Source organism: Ipomoea nil, unplaced genomic scaffold (assembly GCF_001879475.1).
Source record: "Ipomoea nil cultivar Tokyo-kokei standard unplaced genomic scaffold, Asagao_1.1 scaffold3172, whole genome shotgun sequence".
Taxonomy (NCBI): Eukaryota; Viridiplantae; Streptophyta; class Magnoliopsida; order Solanales; family Convolvulaceae; genus Ipomoea; species Ipomoea nil.
This window is the reverse complement of record NW_017619600.1, coordinates 2,526,160-2,548,827: the sequence shown is the minus strand read 5'-3', so window position 1 is coordinate 2,548,827 and position 22,668 is coordinate 2,526,160. Positions and strand designations below refer to the sequence as shown.

At 31.9% G+C, this 22,668-nt stretch overlaps 2 protein-coding genes and 1 long non-coding RNA gene across 4 annotated transcripts in view; all 3 read left to right on the top strand.

Moving 5' to 3' along the window:
* The window catches only part of LOC109168126 (putative late blight resistance protein homolog R1A-4), an 82,642-nt gene that overhangs the window by 20,304 nt on the left and 39,670 nt on the right, over positions 1 to 22,668 (top strand). Inside the window, exon 4 of the mRNA XM_019317173.1 lies at positions 2,846 to 5,367. Within this exon, the coding sequence (XP_019172718.1) occupies positions 2,846 to 5,367 (2,522 nt within the window). The remainder of the gene's footprint in view (positions 1 to 2,845; positions 5,368 to 22,668) is intronic.
* Positions 2,188 to 2,798, top strand: LOC109168129. Its single transcript, XM_019317177.1, has one exon. It carries the CDS (start codon positions 2,377 to 2,379, stop codon positions 2,755 to 2,757), a length of 381 nt encoding a protein of 126 aa, XP_019172722.1. The 5' UTR covers positions 2,188 to 2,376; the 3' UTR covers positions 2,758 to 2,798.
* Positions 5,965 to 8,743, top strand: LOC109168131. 2 transcript variants are annotated; one of them, XR_002051991.1, is made up of 5 exons: positions 5,965 to 6,076; positions 6,728 to 6,821; positions 6,907 to 6,985; positions 7,940 to 8,477; positions 8,600 to 8,743. It is a non-coding gene; the product is annotated as an uncharacterized LOC109168131 (long non-coding RNA). The 2 variants fall into 2 exon arrangements; XR_002051990.1 differs by having other exon boundaries at positions 6,292 to 6,821.

The following is a 22,668-nucleotide window of genomic DNA, read 5'->3' as shown; positions in this document are numbered from 1 at the left end:
ATATAAAGAATTTTTATATTGAAGAAAAAATAAAGACAATATAACTAATAAAATTATTTCTCTTATTTTTTTTTTGAATGCATTATTTCTCTTATTTAATTTATTGATAATGAATAATTTTTTTTTTTTTGAATAAAGGCATTGAGGACACATAATTCTAAATTAAAGAAATGCATATGTATTATTTTTTGTTGTAACTACTAAATTATTATTTATATAATAATTTAATAAGAGTAAAATAGAGTACTAATTATGCCAACTTTGATTGGGATGAGGTTCGAACCTAAGACTTTTTTTTATTGAAATCAATGAGTAAGTTAACGGTGAACTAACGGCTATTCTTAAAATTTTAACGGAATTAGTAACGGTGTGTGGGTATTTTAGGAAATTTTAGTGTAAAATTTAAATCTGATCAAACTTTTAATCAATCTGAGCCATTCATTTGATTAAAATCTGTGACCGCCATTTTTTCTACCCATTATAGGCCTAACTCTCTTGGGCTCTTATTAGTATATATATATATATATATATATATATATATATACTTATCACATGTCAAATTATGACCGTTTAATTATCTAATTAGGAATTCTCTGTTATCCTAATTTAGCAATCAACAAATCACACCATGTTATGTTAGTGGGCAAAGTTTTTATCATCCCAGTAACTTTAATTTGTATTTTTCTAATGAAATATTCTTCATTTCATTAGTAATCATTCAATGTATGTAAGAGATTTTTGTATTATATTATTTTGTTCAATTTCATTACATTTATAAACTTCCCCATAGGTATATGTATAGGTAAAAACAAAAAAAAAAAAAAAAAAAAAAAAACAACAAAAAAAAAAAAAAAAAAAAAAAACAAAATTCCCTCCATCGATATAAAATGGATCTTGCCATTTATTCTTTTTTGGTCTTTATTGATTTATATACTCATCATCATCGCACCCGTAGATTTAAAAGGATCCATTCATAGGCCTGAGCGGATATCGTTTGTCCACAAACAAAACATAAAACCAAGTAGGTTTTAGTAGTAGTTCATGAGAAAACTGGAGCATTTTTTCTCTCTCATAAGTAGAAAAAGTATGAAGAATCGCTAACAAAGGAATTTCTGTTTGACCATGTTCCCAGAAAAAAAGATACTTTCGAGAAACGACAAGCACGATCAATGCACCCCCGGTGTGCGACATGGGGGCAAAAAAGCAAAGAGAGGGATGTGGTCTCTCTCAATCATAACTTGTTTGACATCTTAAACTATGCAAAACTTTAGAGATAGTCCATAGTAATGGGGATCACATTGGTGGGAATATAGGTCAATACGTCTACATTGGTCTTCTTTCGGATCCTCCCCAAATCAAGTTGTAGAAACCCTCTCCTTCTTTCTTCCTTCTCGGCAGAACACTGCCTCAACCCAAGCAAAAAAAAGAAAATTCATCTTCTTCAAGACTCCATCTCTACTCCTAGAAAATTCAAAGTTGCATTCTACAACTTCTTCTAAGTGCAAAAAAAAGAAAAAAAAAAAAATACCACTTGAGTCATCTACCTCTCTTCAACCAAGTTCAAGTCAATAAGCTTGAGATTGCAAATGACAAAAGGGAAGCAACAAGCTGGAGAAAGTAGTCATGAAGGCTTAAACTACTCAGCTATTGGAGGTAAAACCTTTATCTCTGAGCACTTTTCTGAGGAAATTAATCATTGGTTAGGAACTCAAAGATTTCTAAGAAAATTTCTAGGAACTCAAGGATTTCTGAGGAAATTAATCATTAGTTATTTTTTCCTTTCCTGGATTCGAAGTACCTGCGATGGACAGCGGTGGGGTACCACATGTCTGTTACGGGAGGGACTATATATGCACCGTTTTGATAATTGAGAGACAATATTTACACAACTCATAATTTATGGGTGACATTGATAGTTGATTATAGAAGGATATTTTTTACGATTTTTCCATAAATAAATTATATTAGAGTGATGGATGTTGCTTTGCATTTTAATTTATAATAACTACTGAACCACGCTGTCCACGCACATTCATCAACTACTAATTATATTATTATATTACTAATTCAAAGCTAGGTCAAATAGGATTACTAAAATTATATTGCCTAATAAATGAACGCACGATACATTCAATTTCCCAACAATTCAAAGCACCGTTCCCAAAACTCACAGCTGGCCGCTGCAAATAAAAAGTTTCTCTTTAGATATTAATAAAATTACAATAAAAACAAATATGGCAGCAAGCTAATTAATTAGCTCTTCTCAGATCAGATCAGACTGTTGCTTGCATATTTGATCGATCTAGTTTTCAGTGTGCAATACATATTCTTAGCAGCAAATTAAATTACAGATTGGAATTGAGAGATAGATCATAGATGGCTTGTGTTGCTTTAACTTCTCTGATTAAAACCATTGAGATTCAGTTTGTTGGGCAAACACCAAGGGTAACCCTGTCTCTCAATGATCGCGCAGGAATCAAGTCTTTCCTTGAAAATCTTTCTTTTTTGCAAGCCCATCTCCCGAAGGAATCCAGTGGTGATGGTGATGCAGTACTCAAACTCAGAGATTTAGAAATGGAAATCAGAGACTTTGCACTCAAAGCTGAAGACGATATTGAGCTACAGCTTAGCAACATCATTCTCGCTCATCAACACGGAGGAGAGTATGGAGAAAAAGCTGCAGCTTGCCATCAACTCCTCCTCCATCAAACTTTGCAAAAAGCTGCAGAAAATGCAACAGAGCTGTTGGAGTCATAAAAAATAATGGGTAGTGCTACTTTTGCTTTAACTATTCTCATCAAAAAAATAATGGTGTATGATTGTGATGGTGAAACAGCAATGACAATGGTAATGTTCTCACGACAGCTTTCTACCCTGCGAGGCTGCTTATTGCAGGAGAGGAATTCCAATAATTCTGCTGCTGCAATCAAAATATTGGAAAACAAAATCATAAACTTCGCACTCAAAACTGAACATGACCTCCAAATACAACTAAATAACTTCCTTCTAGCCAAACACACCATACATCAAGAAGAAGCATCCCAGAAACTCAATCACACCTTGCAAGAAGCGTCAGAAAGTGCAAGAGAGTTGTTGAAAATAATCGAAAGTAGAAGCAGCAATGAAGTTGATGATGATGATGAGGCAAATCAAACTCAACCATCAAATACTTGGTTAAAACATGCTAGTGTTGCGAATGTTGAATCTGATGGATCCACCTCACATGGCTTTCTAAAGCCTGAGGGCAGAATGGTTGGTCGTCACAGTGATTGTACAGTCATAAAGAACCAACTCTTTTCTTGCGGTCCTGGACTAAAGATAATCTCAATTGTTGGAATGGTGGGTATTGGAAAGACGACTTTAGCAAGAAATGTGTATGAAGATCCATCAGTTGCATCCTATTTCGATGCAAGAGGTTGGGTTACTATACCTCCTCCTCAACACTACAATAAGAGCGGAATGCTAAGCCAACTTCTTCAGTCAATTACACCAGTAGAAGAGCCAAATGTAATTAAAAAGGGAAGCACTCCTCATGAACTAGAAATGCAGATACGCAAATGCTTTGGTGGTAAGAAGTATCTAATTGTTTTGGACAACATTACGAGCAAGGAAACTTGGAAGCAAGCTCGGATTGACATCATAAGGTGTGTTGTTAATAATGGATTAGATGGAAGTTACATATTACTAACCACTAGACACTACTTCAGCCTAGATGTCCACAAGAAAAGATACCATATCCATAAGATGACTTTGCTAGATCAAAAAGAAAGCTGGGAACTATTTTGTAATATCCTTTCTATTGATGAAGAGCACTTGGCCCCTAAATTTGAAAAAATTAGGAACCATGTTGTGGAGAAATGTGATGGATTACCCCAGTTAATTGTTGAAGTTGCCAAGCGTTTATCTAAATGCAATAACATACAACAAGGGTGGAAAAAGATTGAAAAGGAATTAGAGTCATTGGGACTTCTAGATCGCAATGCACTCAGTATTAGTTACAATATGTTGCCACATCGTTTGAAAGTTTGCTTTCTATACTTTGGAGTCTTCCCAAAACGTAAAAAAATTCCGGTTAAGATGCTTATAAGGTTGTGGATTGCCGAGGGATTTGTGAAGCCATGGAAACATAAGAAGTTAGAAGATGAAGCTCATGAGTACTTACAAGAGCTTACTGATAGAAGTCTTCTCTTAATTGAAGATCGAAATTGTAACGGCAAAATAAAGACTTGTAGAATGCACAGTGCCTTACATAGCTTCTGCGTAGGAGAAGCTCAAAAAGAAGGTATTTTATGTGCAGTAAATACTCAGCAACATTCAGGATTATCATTAAAAGCATTTACAAATTCTTGTCGTTGGCTAAGTTCTTACTCACACAGTTTTGACTATTATGTGCTCTTTGGTACGAACATCCCTCGTTCCATTTTCTTCTTTCTTGAAAATCTTGAAATGTTTGTTCCTCCCAAGCTGTTAAGAGTTTTGGCTTTTGATACTTCTATATCACTTCAAAGAGTGCCAGTGCAATTAGGAGGTTTAGTTTTACTGAGATACCTATCCATAACACAATGGTTTGAGGATCTGGATGATGTAGTGTCAAATAATCCAAATTTAGAGACACTTGTTGTTTCCGGTAATGGAGCACCAACAATCCATTTGCCATCTAGTATTTGGAAGCCACCAAACTTAAGGCATCTCGAACTTGGCAATTCATATATGGTAGATCCTCCAAGTGTGGCTAAAGAGAACTTACAAACATTATCTTGGGCGGTGAGACCAATTAATTGCAGAAAAAAGGTGTACAACAAGTTCCCTAACATAAAAAATCTGAAAATTTTCCTGAAGGATGACATAGAGCCCAGTCACATTGGAGGATGTTGCAGCAATCCTATTATTTTAGATCGTTTTGACTATTTGGAAGGGCTTGAGAAGCTTAGCATTTTGGTTTCCATTGGTTGCAATGCAGCCCTTCCAAAACTGGCTAGGTTTCCTTCAGGACTGAAGAAGTTGAAGTTGAGTGGGACTAATATTTCTGAGGGGGATTTAAATGTAATTGGCATGTTACCCCATCTTAAGGTGCTCAAGTTGGAAAATGCCTTCCATGGAACAATATGGAAAGTAGCTGATGGAAGATTTCGTCAATTAATATTCTTACTCCTTGAAGCTAAAGAACTCAAGCAGTGGGAACATAGCTGGAATGAGTTTCGGATGCTCAGACACTTAGTCTTAAGATCCTGTAATTCTTTGGAACAGATCCCAATTAGTTTTGCAGAAATTTACACCTTGAGGTCAATTGACTTGGAGGGGTGTAACTCTTCCCTTGTCATTTCTGCCAAGCAGTTACAACAGAAGAGAAGATCCAAGTATTTTAAGGTTAGAAGCTAAATCATGTTTCTTTTTATTTCTTTTGTATTCAATGCTGACTTTCTTTACAAAATCAGTTAGTATTTCTTTTTTCTGATCTCATTTTTTTTTTGTGCATTATTTTTCACAGATCAAAATCCTTGGCCCCAAATAAGATGACTAACAGAATACACATACAAAATTGTCTATGTAAGATTACTTGGGCGGCCAGCCTCATAGTAAATAACTGTTGGAAAACGGTATGTGTTACAGTGTTAGGTTACATGTGTCTTGCTCATATATTTTTATTTGCATGCCAAATACATATAGTTGCATATACAAAAAATAAATTCACTGGTTAAGATTTAATGATTCCTAGTTAATGGAATTAAGAAACCTGCAGATCGAGTATTCAGAAGTTGATCTTTAAAGATGGGCTCAAGAGCTTTGTGTTAAAAAGACGGTGGATAACTTTTTATAGCAAACATTATATTTTGAAGGAGAAGAATATGTATGTTGGTGATTAAAGATCTACTACTACTTCATGACTATATGTGACTGGGGCAAGCTAGGAAGGTATTTCCATTTCATCTCATCTGGTGCCTATATGTGATGATCATACTACTTTAATTTACATCTATGTTTCTTTTCTCTACCTCTCGCAATATAATTAATACCTTTTTGAAAACTGGGAAGCTAAGCTGCTAGTAGTCAAGTGTTGACTATTGAAGATGTAGAGGTAAGAAGACATGATTAGTTATTTCCTTCTAATTGAAGGATGGATGTGTTTTGTTTCAACTAAAATTTTAAATTCATAGTGAGACTACACTTATTGCGTTTATATATTTTGTTCAACAGTTGTGCCTCTCAGTAATTGATATTGATGATTTGTCAAGGCTTATTATAATTCTAAAAACTTCTTCATGAGATTGATTATATTTATATCCATTTTAGACATTCTGTAAGGCATTAATATGAAAGATTTTACAGTGATCTTGAAATTGCTTTCAGAACCTTAAAAATTTGTATTCTTCAAAGAGGTTGCAGAACGTGCAGAAGAAGCATACCTTTCCCCAACAAAGAATGAAAAAAAATTTAACAGAGAGAATATTAGACTGATGTTGCTTTTTATTTTAACTTCACAACTATTGAACTACTAATTACTATTTCTGTTAGGATAAATGAATGAAACATTCAATTTGCCAGCAACTAACAGTATGAAATAAAAAATGGAGAAGTTTAAAATCACAGTATGAAATTATCCTACAAAAATTACACCTCGATCTACAGTTGCTAACAACTTTGTTTCTGTGATGATGATGTGTTTGATGCATTCTTTTTCTGATTTGATCTCATTTTGTTTTCTCTGTTTTGCACTATTTTTTCGTAGATCAAAATCCCTGAATGCAATGAATTACAAATAGAAGAGTCTGTACAAGACAACTTGGTCTGGCTCGTAATGAACTAACAGTTAGTTTAAAATGGTATGTGTGAGGTTGCATGTGTTTTTGTATCTGCATTTACATTTGCATGCGAGATGAAATGAAATGGTGTTGCTATCTTGTACAGATAATTCAAGGTTACAAATGAATTGGTTCCTCATGACTTCATCAACTGATCGATCTTCATTTCAAAATTGATGGTCGAGGTTAGAGGCTTCATCATGCTTCATTCTTAATATTTTATTTTCTTTAATGTGAGGAATCACCGTATCCACATGTAAAAGAGGACTTGGAGTCAATTGCGTTGGAGGGGTGTCACTCTTCCCTTGTCCTTCTTCCAATCAGTTTCAACAAAAGAGAGGATTTAAAGGTTAGAAGCTAAAACTTGTTTCATTCTTAATTTGTATTTATTTCCTATCAATGCTGTCTTTATTTACAAAATCAGTACTTTTTTTTTTTTTTTTTCAATCTGATTTCATTTTCTGGATTATTTTTCACAGATCAAAATTCTAGACCCTGAATACGGTGATAACAAATAAAGAAGTGTGTATGTAAGAAGTCTTGTCCAGCCTCATAGTATACAACTCTCAGAAAATGTTAAGTGTTAGGTTACTACATGCGTCGGGTATCTACATTTTTTATTTGCATTATTGCATACCAAATAAAATGATGTGCTGATTTTTCAGTTGTATAATTTTTGCATTTTATAGAGTTACATCCCACTTCATTTATTTATTTTATCTAGTAAGTGTAGCTTACACTAGAGTCAGGCTTGATAGAATTATATCACTCTATCACCACATTATTACCTGAAAGAACATCAATATCGCTCTATATATTCCGGGGGAGGACTGGTGTCGTTTCCTTGTACAGATATATTGAAGGTTTTAATTTCATTGTTTCCTTAGACCTCAGCTGTGAAAATGTACCGTGCAGTCACTCCAACAACATAATAGAAAGATGCACCAGACAGTTTCATTAGTTATTTCTTTGGTTAAGAGTGAATGATTCCTCATTAATGAAAGAAACTTATTATGATTGATTGCTACTACAGAGTATCATATTCTTCAAAAATCCAAGCTGTACTATTGATCATAATTGCCTTGTTTCAAAAAATGCAATGGATATTCTTTGACACACAAATAGTTTCTGATTTGCAGGCCATTAAAGATGACCCGATTTCACTTGTGAATTGTGCAGTAATCCATGAATTGGACAACCTTGACTGTGTTGGAAGGGCTTGAGAAGCTAATGATTTAAGTTTCTGTTGGCTGCACTGTAACTCTTCAAATCGGTCTGTGTTTCCTTTCCTACCCGAGAAGTTGAGATTGAATGGGTTTTAATCATTTTGAGAGGCATATAACGGTATGTAGTTGGCATGTTGCTCTAGCTTAAGGTGTTCAAGGGAGAAATTTCCTTCCACGGAAAAGTATGGGAAGTAGTTGAAGGAGGATTCTGTCAATTAGGATTCTTGCTTCTTGAAATAAAAAGCCTGAAGCAGTTGAAGGCTAATAAATATTCCTTCCATATCTCTGGCACTTGCGTTTAAGATTCTGTCATTGTTTGGAAGAGATTCCCGGGAGTTTTGCAATATTTTGCAGTCAATTGAGTTGAAACAGTGCAGCCCTTGTATTGTCGCTGTTGCCAGGCAGATTCAAGAAGGCTACATCCATTATTAAAAAGAATTGAATGTTTGAGGTTAGAAGCTACATCATATCATGCTTCATTCATAATTTTTTATTTTCTTATACATTCTTTACAAAAGCTTGCTGTTACTATTTCTTTTTCTGATCTCATTTTGTTCTCTCCATTTTCCATAGATCAAAACCGACAGGATTGAAAATGAGGAATCACCGTATCCACATGTAAAAGAGGACTTGCCAGACATGATATATAGTGAGCTAGTTAAGCGCTATTAGAAAAATGGTATGTACACAGATACATATCTCATGTCTGCCCATCCATTGTTTCCAACATACTTTATGATATATTAGAAAACATGACTAGTTTTCTGGTCTTTTTTCAAAAAAAAAAAAAAAAAGCATTTGATATTGTTTGACAGCCAAATGTTTCTCATTTGCAAGGCATTAAGGATTAACTTTCTTTACAAACTAGTTACTATTTCTTTTTCTAATCTAACCTATGATGAATCACAAAAGAAGAGTATGTACAAGAAAACTTGGTAAGGCTCACAGTGAATTAACAGTTATTTAAAAATGGTATATATGTGTGAGGCTTCATGTGTCTTTGTATCTGCCATGCATGTTAAAAGAAATGAAATGAAATGGTGTTGAATTGCTACCTTGTACAGATATTGTTTGAATTGTTGTCTGGTGCTTTAATTTTCTCCCCTTGTTACTCAATAAATTCCAAGTGCTATCATTGATGATACAATTACCTTGTTTTGAAAAATGCATGGCAGTGGGTATTCATTCTTTGACAGAAAAGTAGTTTCTCATTTGCAGACCATTCTCAATGCAATGGATAGCTCAATAGCTACTATCTTCAGTCAAGATACTATTGCAGAGGATCCAAAATATGCTAATAGATGGCATTGAAACACGGGCTAAGGAACTTCCTCTCAAGTGGACAATTTAATGGTCAGATTTTCCTCAGAAGGAAGGAGATGCACGCTGGTGATCAATACCAGTATGCTTAATTGAGTAAACTAATGTTGATGGTTTTCATGTTGGTGTCTATAGCAGGCAATTAAGTTTATTCATCTGGTGCCTATATGAGATGATGATGTGACTATATATATGACTTTACATCTCGCTTTCTTTTCTGTTCTGCAAATAATTCTTTGTTTTGATATGGTTTTGCCCACAACATTTTGAACTGGTAGTGCTCAAGCTATTGGAGATGTTGAGATAAGAGGAATTGGTTGGTTACTTTGTTCTGCCTCTGGCTGATTGATATTGATTTACAAGCTGAGTATATGATATGCCATTTATTAGCGATGATTCTGCGGCAAGAATAATGTATATTACCTTATATATGTAATTACAAAAAAATAAGTAGCATTTATGTGTAATTGGGAATTAGGAGAATAATTAATTATTTCATTATTATAATTGCATTATTTTAGGAAGTGAGATAGTATATATTTGGTATTCTATATAACTAGTTTTTGCGCCCGTGCGATGTACGAAATAGATTTGTTATAATATATTAAAAATATTTGGATTGATATATAATTATTTAAATTAGAACATCAAATATTATATAGTGCAATTGAGGATATGGTTTGGATTATTTATGTGTTTTGATGTTATCATTGTTTGAATTTGAGCAAATAATTGCTCAAATTAATAGTTAATGTGTAGAGTACGCATGTGGTGCTGTAACTTTGGAGATTTTATTTATCATTGTTTAGCATTTTTTTAATAAATTAGGCAAATGTGTTCGTTCTCTAGCAACTCAGTTATAGGAATGAATTGCTATCTTAATTCATTTGTATGCAATATATATATATATATATTTTTTTGTCTAGATATATAGCAATTTTGTCATTTAAAAAAACATAATATCAACAATTGTATTTATACATTATTGAAACCTCTTTGTAGACGACATTGGTAGCAACACAATCTTGTCCATTATCGTATAGAGCTAACACCTTCAGTGCATCAGGATAGGTGACTCGGGTGAAAATATATAATGGTAGAGTATTAGTCAATTAGCGATCATTTTATATTTTAAGTCAATTAGTAATATCAAATTCATTTTCAGCAAATTATTCTTTTATATTTTTAGTCAATTAGTCAATTAGAATATCATATGCATGGATATTTTTACCTAATTTTCGTTCCATTTTTAATTGACGATGTATAATAATATTATTAAAATATTTCCGTTCCATTTTTAATTTATCTTTAATATTGTTTAAAATATGCATTTACTATTTATGATGTTGAATTATTATTGAAATATTTCCGTCAAATTTTAGTTTCCATTCCATTTTTAATTAAAATGCAATGATCTAACCATTTATTTTTTTCATATTAATCAATTATAGATCATTTTTTATTTGCAGTCAACTATTAGTATTCATTTCTTTTTATATTTTCAGTCAATTTGTAATGTCATATTCATTTTCAACCAATTATTCTTTTTTTTTTTATTATTATTTTCAGTCAATTAGCCAATTAGAATATTAGATGCAGACATGCAGTGGTATTTTTACCTAATTTTTGTTCTATTTTTAATTGATGATGTAGCACATTATTATTGAAATATTTCCGCTTCATTTTTAATTTTTGTTGCATTTTTAATTTACCTTTAGTATTGCTTAAAATATGTCTTTACTATTGATGATGTAGAATATTATTATTTAAATATTTCTTTTTCATTTTTAATTTACTTTTACTTGATGATGTAGAATATTATTTTAGCCCAACCAATTGAAATATTTCCGTTCAATACTTTAAATAGTCTAAATTAGTATTAGGCTAATATAAAATAGAAAAGTCATGGGCTTCTTCCTCGATTTTTCGATCGGTTATTCTATTTTTGACCCAAAATCGATAACTGACCAAAAACCGAAATGACCAATTTTTTTTAAAGATAATAATCGATAACTGACCGAAAATCAAAATTTTTGGTCGTTTCAGTTATCGGTCATCGGTTTCTCGATCGGTCTGATTTTTTTGCTCACCCCTATCAATTATGAGTGTTGCCATCGATTAAGGAACCGCAATAAATTCCAATTTCAAAATATTTTTATTAGCACAACACATAAAGACATCACCATGTCACAAAAAGATAAGTATTGTTGTTATTACTATTAATTATTATTTATATTTATATTAATTTTTTAACTAGCTAATGTGTCAAACCTGCAACTTGTTAAAATAAAAACAATAACATGACAAGTTCTTCATTTTCAACATAATACAGCAAGCTCCATATTTTCGCTTACATAATATGGTATAGTAAGCTTTGTGCTACCAACTACATTGCAAGGCAAGCCCTATGTTGTCACCTAAATTTTATGGTAAGCTTTGTGTTACCTTTTACAATAGTAGTCACAATGAAAAAGTATGCAGTTTGTCACAAGAAAGGAAAGATTTGGATTTCTGAACCTATTTCTTCTATTTAGAAATTTATATTGAAATTGACATTAAGGGCATACCATCTAGTCATGTGTTATTAAGCTTGCAGGGGATAACAATCATGTTCTCATTATCTGATGCATATATTCTCAATGCTTCAAATATTTACTCTGGTGCTTTGCACTTGCGCGCCAATTATGACGTTATATATCATCTTCAAACACTTCGTGAGGAGGTGTCAACTTTAGTGGCCATTGCACAAACTTGTAGTCCGGATTACACCTGTCATTAAGAATACACTATGAGTGTTGTTATCTTTACATGCTATTTGGTTTCACATGTCATAGATTTCTACTTTTTTTCATTGACACATATTTTGAGGCCCAGAAAGTGGGGTCTAATGATAGAATTATATTAATTATATTATATTATCATTATTGATCAAGAATGGGAAAGTCAAAGAAGAGGGAATCAAGACAATAAAACAGAGATATTGTGTTCATGATGTTTGGGAAAGTTGCAACTATAAGGAGATGACCGTATATAAACGCTCAGAGATTAGACAGAGGGGACCAAGCTCACGCTCAGAGATTAGACAGAGGGGACCAAGCTCATGAGGACCGTGCTCACTTTAAAAGAGAACAACTTTCTCTTACCACTACTATAATTATAGGATTTCACGTCGGTTATTTTCCTAATTTACGTTTGTTATTAAAGTGATATAAAAGTATTGACGTAGTATATTAAATTATAGATGTTGGTTCAACAACCAATGTCTATACTATCATATATATGTCAGTGATCTCGATGGGGTTCTCTCATTCTCTTACACTTTTTCAAACGGGAGATAGCATCAAACTTGTGTGGGCATAAATCCCGGATTTTATCGTTCTCAAGGGATGGTCGCTCGGAGTTAGCCCTAGGTTGCTAATGTTGGAAAGTAACAACATCGCCAAAACATGCAAGCACGTCATGCGCACACAAATGAATAACGTCGTAGTGGTTTAACAAGATTAAAACTAGCAAGTCGACAACAATAGAAAACAAATAGGGGTTGGATTGCTTAGTGTGGATGAAGATGCTTAAGAGATCATTTGACATAGGGAAAGAGGATTCCATTGCTAAGTCAAGAGAGTGGCTTACGTCCGTTCGTAACATAGACTACTAAGACTTTGTTTAGGATTCACCTAAACCTTTCCTTAAGCACCTTGCCTCAACTCTTTCATAGCCAAGCCCCGTAGGGTACCTTGAGTTAAGAAATGCTAAGGATAGGAGCTTGGATTGATCTAGCATAGATCAATCCCTCAAACACCATAGGAGGTGATCAAGTTCCTAGGATTCAAACAAGTCAATCCTCAACAACAAGACATAGAAGCAATGGCATCAATCAATCCCTAATTCAAGAAATAAGTCATGAAAGCATCACCAACACACACTTACACAATCCAAACCCTAAGTAATCTAGCCTACCATATTCAAATCAAACATAAAAGCATTCATAGATCTAAGCATAGCAAAGCAAAATAGAAATGGAAAAGGAATAGAAATTATACCAAAAATAGATTAACAAAATGAAAGCAAGTCTTGCAAGATCCTTGAATTGGAGTTTGTCAAGCTCTTCCTTCAAGCAATCCCTTCTACAAAGTGTTTTCTCTCCCAATCTAAATGTTAAGCTATCTATTTCTCTCTCTAAAATTGGTGTCCTCCTTACAAATCTGATCTAAAACACTTTAAATAGCCTCCCCTTTCAATTCCCTTCGCAGCTCTTCCAACGCAGCCTCTAACGTCCAGGCAACGTGCATTGCTCGGGAACTTATTCTGCCCAACGCCCATTGCAATGCACGTTGTCCGGTGCGTTGAACTTACTAGAAATCAGCCTTGTTTCACTCCTTCACAATGTACACTGCAACGCACGTTGTGGCTGCGTTGCTTAGCCCCGACTTGTCTCCTTATTCCGCTTTGCTTCCGATTGTGCCACCTCACCTTGTTTAAGCCCAAAACTTACCTGAAAACTTGTAAAACATAAAGTGCGGTGGTAATTTCCAAAATAATGTAAAACATAGCTAATTGGCACATAATTGCTACACAAAGGATTACTTTAAGCCTAGAATTCACTCTAAAAGGACTTTAAAAGTGTGTGTCTTTGACACTTATCAGTCAATTATACACAAAATCGATGTACATTTTTTTTTTTTTAAAAAAGGATTATACGTCGGTTCTAATGCAAAATCAACATCTATTGTTTTAGTTTTTTTTTTTTTATAAAAAGAAGAAGAATATATGTCGGTTTTATGCAACAACCGACGTATATTTCCTTTTAATTAAAGAAATAAAATATTAAATATTACATATTGCTTTGTAAAATAGTCTGTCCAAAAAGATTCAATAGAAACAACTATCAACAACAATTCATTCAAAAGTACCTAAACAATTTCTAACAACAGCACTTCACAAACAAATTAGTAGATTCAAAATAGAGTTGTACTAAATGAACTCCCAAATCTTACTCCTTAAAATTTACTCACTGATGCGACGGGCACTGATAAACTATTTTTTTTCATGTGGGTCCCAATACAAATGTCTATATCAAGATTTTGTGTATGGGAGTAAAAGTTTGGAGTAAAAATGAGGGTACACATATTATTTTCCTTCAAAATATGCCAAACAATTAGCTAAACTAAGGGTGTGTTTGGTTTATGGTTTTCCACACCAGGAATGCGTATCAAAATCATAGTTAGTATTTGGCTAACAACTTTTTGAAACACAACTATGGGATTTGATTATCCTTTCAATTAAAAACCACATTTCCTAATTGAAAATATGTGTCATTCCATCTCATTGGTAATTTGATTTTTAAGTTTGGATTAATGCTTTTAGATTTTTGCTTTGATTTTTTTTTTTTTTGTTCATATTGGTGCTTTGAATGTAATTATATTAGGATTAATTATCTTGTTTATTTTTTGTTTTTGTATTTTTAAAACATTTATTCACATTATATGGTTATACATAAGTACATAACCAAACATCAATATTTGTAATCATTCCAATTTCATCATACTACCAAACATGCAAAATACTTTCACCAAAACACATTACCATTAATAAGTATTTGATTCTGATTTCGATTCTGATTCACATGTGCGAACCAAACACACTCTAAATGTTATATTACAAGTACTAAAGCATCATAATCTAAATGTAATATTACAATCAACACCAAACTTTATGAAGATAACTTCACCATAAATTATGTAGTCAATTTGATCTTGATTGTAGCAGGTTCTTCATTGTCATCACATACTTGTCAACTATTTTCTTGATATCTACACGGGGTTTGCCTCTAATAGAATCAAACTAGTAAACTCCATATATATAAACCAGGACAAATCACGATGTGGTTAATCATCGGATGCACAAGAGAGAGCCAAAAGCAGAAAAAAATAGATAGAGATCTTAACTCACTGCAGCAACAGGTGCACTAACCAAAGAAAATTGAAAAGTTGTCCACGTCGATAAACAAACCACGAATGAAGCTAATCACCAACAAGTTATTATTTGTAAATTAATATACTAAATGGATTAGTGTCCAACAAATTAAAGTAGGTAATATAAATGAATAAAATTAGAAACTTAAAATTAGATTCTCCAACTAAACTAGAAGTGAAGTTCAAACTAAACTAAACTAGAAGTGAAGTTCAATCATACTATATAACCCTAAATTCAACATTTTTTTTACGGAAACCCTAAATTTAACATTAATATACTAAATAAACCTAAATTCAACATTAATATACTAACTAATCATAAATTCAATAATAATAATTCAATCAAATTCTAAAAATATATTTGAAATTAAATTCAAAAAATTATATATAATTTGAAAAATAAAGCAACATTCAAAAATTTAAGACAAGATAATCAAAGTTCGAATGTGTGTGTACACACACACTTACGCAACTACGACAGACGGCAGGTGACGGCAACAGTGAGAAGGCCGACGATGGCAACAAGCAGGAAGCAACGACGATTGTGTACAACAGCAGGCAACAACAAAAGGAAGTGAGGACGAGCAACGACAACATGTGAGGGAAGTGGTTGTGGCTCGTCAACGTCCAGGGGACGACAACAACTGTGGTTTTGGCGATGCCTGCACGACAGCAATAATCGATAGTAGTGGAACGGACGGGCGACGATGTTTAACATCGGTTTGTCAAAAATCAACAAAAATCGGATGATGTAATATCCTTTTTTTGTAGTAGTAGTAGTGTACATACAATATTTCTTCATTCTTTTTACATAGTGGATTTTGGCTTAGTTTAGCCTAAAAGACCCGTGATTTTTGCCGTTATGGTTTCCATGTTAAATCTTTGTGTCTTGATTATTATCCATTAAATCCCTGCAAAACACTTTATATCATTTATTTTTATACAGCGAGAAATTAATTTTCTCCATCAATGTTTCTTTCATCTAGAGTCAATTAAATTCTCTAGATTATTCCCATATTGCACACTCAATTTTGGTACCTTTACCATTAATTACCATTGTGCCTTTAAAAAGAGATATTAAAACATAGGTAACATTTTTTAAATAATAAATAGCACCCAGATGGGCACATTTTGGGTCGAAATGTATTTTGGGATTTTCGGCCAACAATAGGCGACTGTTGTAGGAAAAATAGACTCTTATTTTCTTTGGCAATAAAAAATTAAAAAGCCCTAACCTAGCGATTGACCATTTGACCACCACTTCCAAAAATCAAATGTGTTGAATACCTAGGTACAAAATACGGAGAATAAACTACACAAATCAAAGAAACCAAAAGGAAAAAAAAAAATCAAACAAAATATTATGGAAGAAAGTTTTTTTTTTCTTAACCCGTTTTTTACCGATCAAGAAGCAGACAAAGTAAAATCAAATCAATAATCAAGAAAATAATAAAAATACAAAAGAAAAAAAATAAAAGAAGACAGAATAAGAACTCCGGGAAAACATACATTGTTTTGAGCCTATGCAGAAAAGCTTACACAGATGACAAAATTCTAAAATTATTAAAGGGAAATCACACTTTTGATCCCTCAATTAGTGCCTAATCTGCAATGTCATCCTTAGTTCCCAATTTGAACACAATTGGTCCCTCAATTATTCGACCATTAAGCAGATTTGGTCCTTCTGTCTGTTTGTCTGTTTCAGACCGTTTAAATCAGGGGTAAAAATGGAATTTCACATAGCATTGGTTTTACTTGTCGATTATAATAAGTGTATTTCCTCTCTTTCCTCCGACCGACCATTTCCGCCACTAGTCTTCAACCCTTCTCGGACAGCTGTGCCTTTGCGACGTACAGTTTCTTCCCGGAAATGTGCTCTCTCTTGTCGAGGCCGGAAAGTTGTGGTGCAAGCTGTCAGGATTGTGACTGCTGCGTCGATCTTCTTGTAGGCGAGCTTCTGTATATCCTCGATGAGGAGAATCAGTTCTTGGTTTAGGGCAAGGTAGAACCCCTCCAATGGCTCGGGGCTAGAACCGAACTTCGCGTTGAAGAAATCCCAGTAGACCTCAATCGCTATTAAACCCAATTCTGCATTCTTGGATCCTTTATTCTTCGAGAACAGTCAGGGCTTGATGTCCACCTTGCACAGGGATTCGCCTGTTGGACTTTCAAACCCCGATGAGCAAACCTTGACCCATCAGATTCTTCGTCCATGTAAAAGTAATGAAGCGTGAAACACCTCGGAGTTCAAAGAGATACACACACGTTACAAGATTCTGAGTAGCTCTGCCGCTACTACCCGATGATGAAGAATCTGCAACCTGAGCACCGCTTTCACCAAAACAAGAAGGGAAGTCCATCATTGCTGAACTTTGATCAAAATTCCGATGAAGATAATGAATGAGATGAAGATGTATAAGACGAGAAGAATAGTTGAATTTTAACTATTAGTGGGTTTAATAGCACTCATTTTCAGGGTTGCACCCAACCACAAACACAATCAATTTGACCAAATCTGTAATAAAACTAACGTATCCAAAGTCTACTATTTCTGAAAATGAACCATTCACATTGCTCTTCAGTGTAGCACCAGACAGGCTTGAGGTAAACGAGAGTTCGGGATACCAGTGCCACTGCCGCTGCCTTTAGAATCTAACAGAATTTCAGCGTAGCACCAGACAATCTCGAGGTAAACTACAGCTCATTTGTGGTGGTCCACGAGCGTTCAGGGTACGTTTCCCACAGTGATTGGGAGCCATTGCTACACTCGGGGTCCAACAGTAAATCAGCAGCTCGAGAAACATATACCTTCACTTCTTCGAACCTTTCCTCCGACAAAGAAACCTCAGAAAGTAGCCTCCATGAAGACTGGTGGCGGAAATGCCCGACAAAGGAAAGGGGGGAAAACACTTATTATAAACAGTGCTAAGTGAAATTCCATTTTTACCCATGATTTAAACGGTATGAAACGGACAAACAGACAGAAGGACCAAATCTGCTTAATGGTCGAATAACTGAGGGGCCAATTGTGTTCAAATTGGGAACTAAGGATGACATTGCAGATTGGGCACTAATTGAGGGACCAAAAGTGCGATTTCCCCAATTATTAAATTTTAATCTACCTACAAATACAAATCTAATAAGAGCAAATAATGTTAGACCCTTAACTGGAACAAAAAAAATGTCGATATAATTGTTTCTGAAAATGAATGGTTCATATTATTTTGATTTTAATATTTTTAATGATTTTCCTTATTTACCCTCTATTATATTATTTACTTCCCTTAAATAACCCTAAATTCCGTTAGTATAAACTTTAGTAACGGAATATTCCGTTAACTATTTATTATTCTTAACTTACTTATTAATTTCTATAAGAAAGGTATTAAGCTCGAAACTCATCCCAATTTGAGTTAGCATAATTGTTAAACATATATACTACGAATATGTTAAAATGTATTAAAAAAATATAATATAAAATTTAACATAAACTTTATATTTAACATAAACTTTGGACAAATAATTAGCCCGACTAAATACATATCATTCAAAGTTTACCATCAAAGATTATAAATTAGGAACTTTAAAACTCATTTGATTTTCTTGCATTTTTTTTTAAAACCAAATTTATGTTAAGTTTTTTTTTTCTTTTAATTAATCTTCTTTTGATTATTTAAAACAAAACTTAATATTTCAATTATGTTTTTGCATTATTGGAATGATTTAGGTCATTATGGTATTAATATTTTTATAATGGTACAATTGAACATTACTTTACAAATATTATACTACAAAGTATTATTTTTTTTTATACAAATTTGTTATTACATCACTGTCAAACTTGCGCGACCTAACTACAAAGTTGTTGATCATAAATACAATTACACCTGGACTTTAAAACGATAGTACCATTTTTCAAAGAATTGACCATGTTGACATCACCGGCTCCAATTGAACAAATTTACACATCAGAATTTTATTAATGCATAAAAACTTCTAAAGAAAGTTGTAAGTTAATTTGTACTATATCATTATAACAATATCTATTCTTATCATATATTTTAAATTATTTATTATCATCATCTATTGACAACAATTGTAGCAATTGTCATTAACAAACTTTTAAAACAATTTGTCTCAACAACGAATGGAAATTAAAAAAAAAAAATTAGTAATTTCATTATTGTGGATGAAAAGTATGTACGCCACTTTATTACTTTTATTAAATTAAATAAATTAGTAGCTACAACAAAAAAATAATGCATATGCATTTAATTAATTTAGAATTAGATGTCTATAATGTATTTATTTAAAAAAAATTATTCATTATAAAAAAAATTATTCATTAGTTATATTATCTTTATTTTCTACAATTCAAAAATTCCTTACCTTCAAATTTATTATATTCACTACATTGTCCATTGTCTTCTTTTTACATTATCTTGTAATTAAATATCAAAGTTATAATACAAAATATGTTATATATATTTATTTACCAAATATTTTATACAAATATAATAAATATTAATATTTTGTTCAATATTTTCACATGATAATCTACGACACACATCTCACAACACATTAAACATGTAGGGAAAAACTACCACTACCAAATATCAACATATGCTTGTAAGATTAAGAGTTCATAGTACAACTAATATCTCAGTCATATACACAACAAGGCAAATCTAAACCTTCATACACCATAATCTCATTGCATGATGAATCTCTCTGATCTATGCTACCACCAATAACCCAATTGCACATGATACACTATTAATTAAAAAAAAATGACATAAATGGAAGATGAAGACAATGACAATGAGAATTAAGAAGAATTAGAGAAATTTAAACAAAAGTAGTATTTATTTAGACTATCGCTTTTAGACTAAGTATTTAGACTAGCGTTGTTACAGAGTTGCAACCATTTATTTTGGTGACAATTATAATCAATCTCTCATATATTATCTTGCATTTATATACTTTAAATTATCGATTTAAATAAACAAATTCAACATTTATTTACCTATGCATGAATATCTCCTATATAATATTACATTGATATACTTTAAAATACTTATTTAAAAATAATCATTGGGCATTATTTCATTTGCGCAAAGCGCGTAAAAAAACTAGTCTATACTATATATAAAAACAAAATTCTAAACTTTTAACTTTTTGACCAATTCCTAAAAAATCTTACTTTCAGATAAAAATATATTGTTTTCTACTCCCGTATTCGTACTATAATTCTAGGTTAAAAATCCTATTCTAATATTATAAAATATTTTAATACAATTCTATTCTAATATATACTATATATAAAAACAAAATCCAGAACTTTAACTTCCCGCCCAATTCCTAAAAAATATCTCTTTATAATAAAATATATTGTTTTCTGCTTTTCAATTCGTAATATAATCTAGGTTAAAATTCATGCATATTCTAATATTATAAAATAGTGTAATACAATTCATATGCTAATATACTTCTATATTATATATAAAAACAAAATCCTAAACTTTAACTTCCGCCTAATTCCTAAAAAATATCTCTTTCTGATAAAAATATATTGTTTTCTACTTTCCTATTCGTACTATAATTCTAGGTTAAAATTCATATTCTAATATTATAAAATAGTGTAATACAATTTCTATTCTAATCTGCACTATATATAAAAACAAAATCCTAAACTTTAACTTCCCACCAAATTCCAAAAAAATATCTCTTTCTTGGGTTTAGGTTAAAAACTTTGCGAAGGCATAACTTTTGACTCGATTGTCCGTTTTGGACAAAATGTTTTCAAATCGCGTCGCAAAGAGCCAAAGGCGGTTTGCCCTACCAATTTCTCAAAAAAAAAATGCTTCTTTTGCTCTTAATTTTAGTTTTTTTTTTTTTATGTATTTAAATGGTTTCAACAATATTTTAAACAATTTTATAGTCACTTAAATAAATAGTTTGTGAGAATAAACGATGAGAACCTTATGTTATTAGTGAATTTTGATAATTTTTAATTTTTAATTTTTTTTACATTTAAAAAAATAAATAAAAAAATCGGCGCACAAGCGCCCTAGGATGGGGCGCCTAATGTGGTTTGCAACCTTTATATATATATATATATATATACATGCATACATATTGTTCAAGTATAATAAAAACAATATGTAATAATGTAATAAAATAATAATAATAATAATAACAATCCAAACAACAGTACATACAAAATAAAATTAAAATTAAAAAGAAAAAATTAAGAAGAAGAAGAGGAAGACAAAGGGCTCTTCTTTGTAAATGACGTGAGATGATTTTGATCCCGGCCACAGCGACAATGTTAGAAAAGAGGAGCAATTCCCATCTTACAAACATAATTGATTGCCCATCAATGTGGAGAAGTATTAAGACGCCAAAAAATTCTTATTTACGAAGTCTTAGCTTAATAACTTTTTTATTTTAGTTTTTTTTTTTAAAAGTTATTATTTATTATTAGGAGGGTTTGGGAAAGACTAACCCAAAATGTATATGTATTGTTTTTGTTTTTAGCAGTTTGGAGTAAAATTGTTGAGTTATTAGATAATATTTTTTGTGTTTTGATTAAAATGTTAAAATGGAAAATTTGTCAATAATCAAACAAGGGGCCATTATCTAATAATTATTATGCAATTTAACAAATTAATTGTATAGATATAAAAGTTCGTTTGTAAAATAGAAAAATAATTTGTGAAAAATGAGTTATTTTTCATTAAAACATTTTTCTTTTTAATTTGGCCGCACAGCAGAAAATTGTGTAAAAGAAAATTTATATTATTATTGTTATTATTATGTAATAATGTAATAATAAAATAAAATCTATACTATATATAAAAACAAAATCCAGAACTTTAACTTCCCTCCCAATTCCTAAAAAATATCTCTTTATAATAAAATATATTGTTTTCTGCTTTTCTAGTCGTAATATAATTCTAGGTTAAAATTCATGCATATTCTAATATTATAAAATAGTGTAATACAATTCATATGCTAATATACTTCTATATTATATATAAAAACAAAATCCAAAACTTTAACTTCCGCCTAATTCCTAAAAAATATCTCTTTTTGATGAAAATATATTATTTTCTACTTTCCTATTCGTACTATAATTCTAGGTTAAAATTCATATTCTAATATTATAAAATAGTGTAATAAAATTCCTATTCTAATCTGTACTATATATAAAAACAAAATCCTAAACTTTAACTTCCCACCAAATTCCAAAAAAATATCTCTTTCTTGGGTTTAGGTTAAAAACTTTGCGAAGGCATAACTTTTGACTCGATTGTCCGTTTTGGACAAAAAAATTTCAAATCGCGT

Bases quoted from the DNA above. Each gene is read 5' to 3' on its own strand.
- LOC109168129 (XM_019317177.1), top strand. From the start codon at position 2,377: ATGGCTTGTGTTGCTTTAACTTCTCTGATTAAAACCATTGAGATTCAG.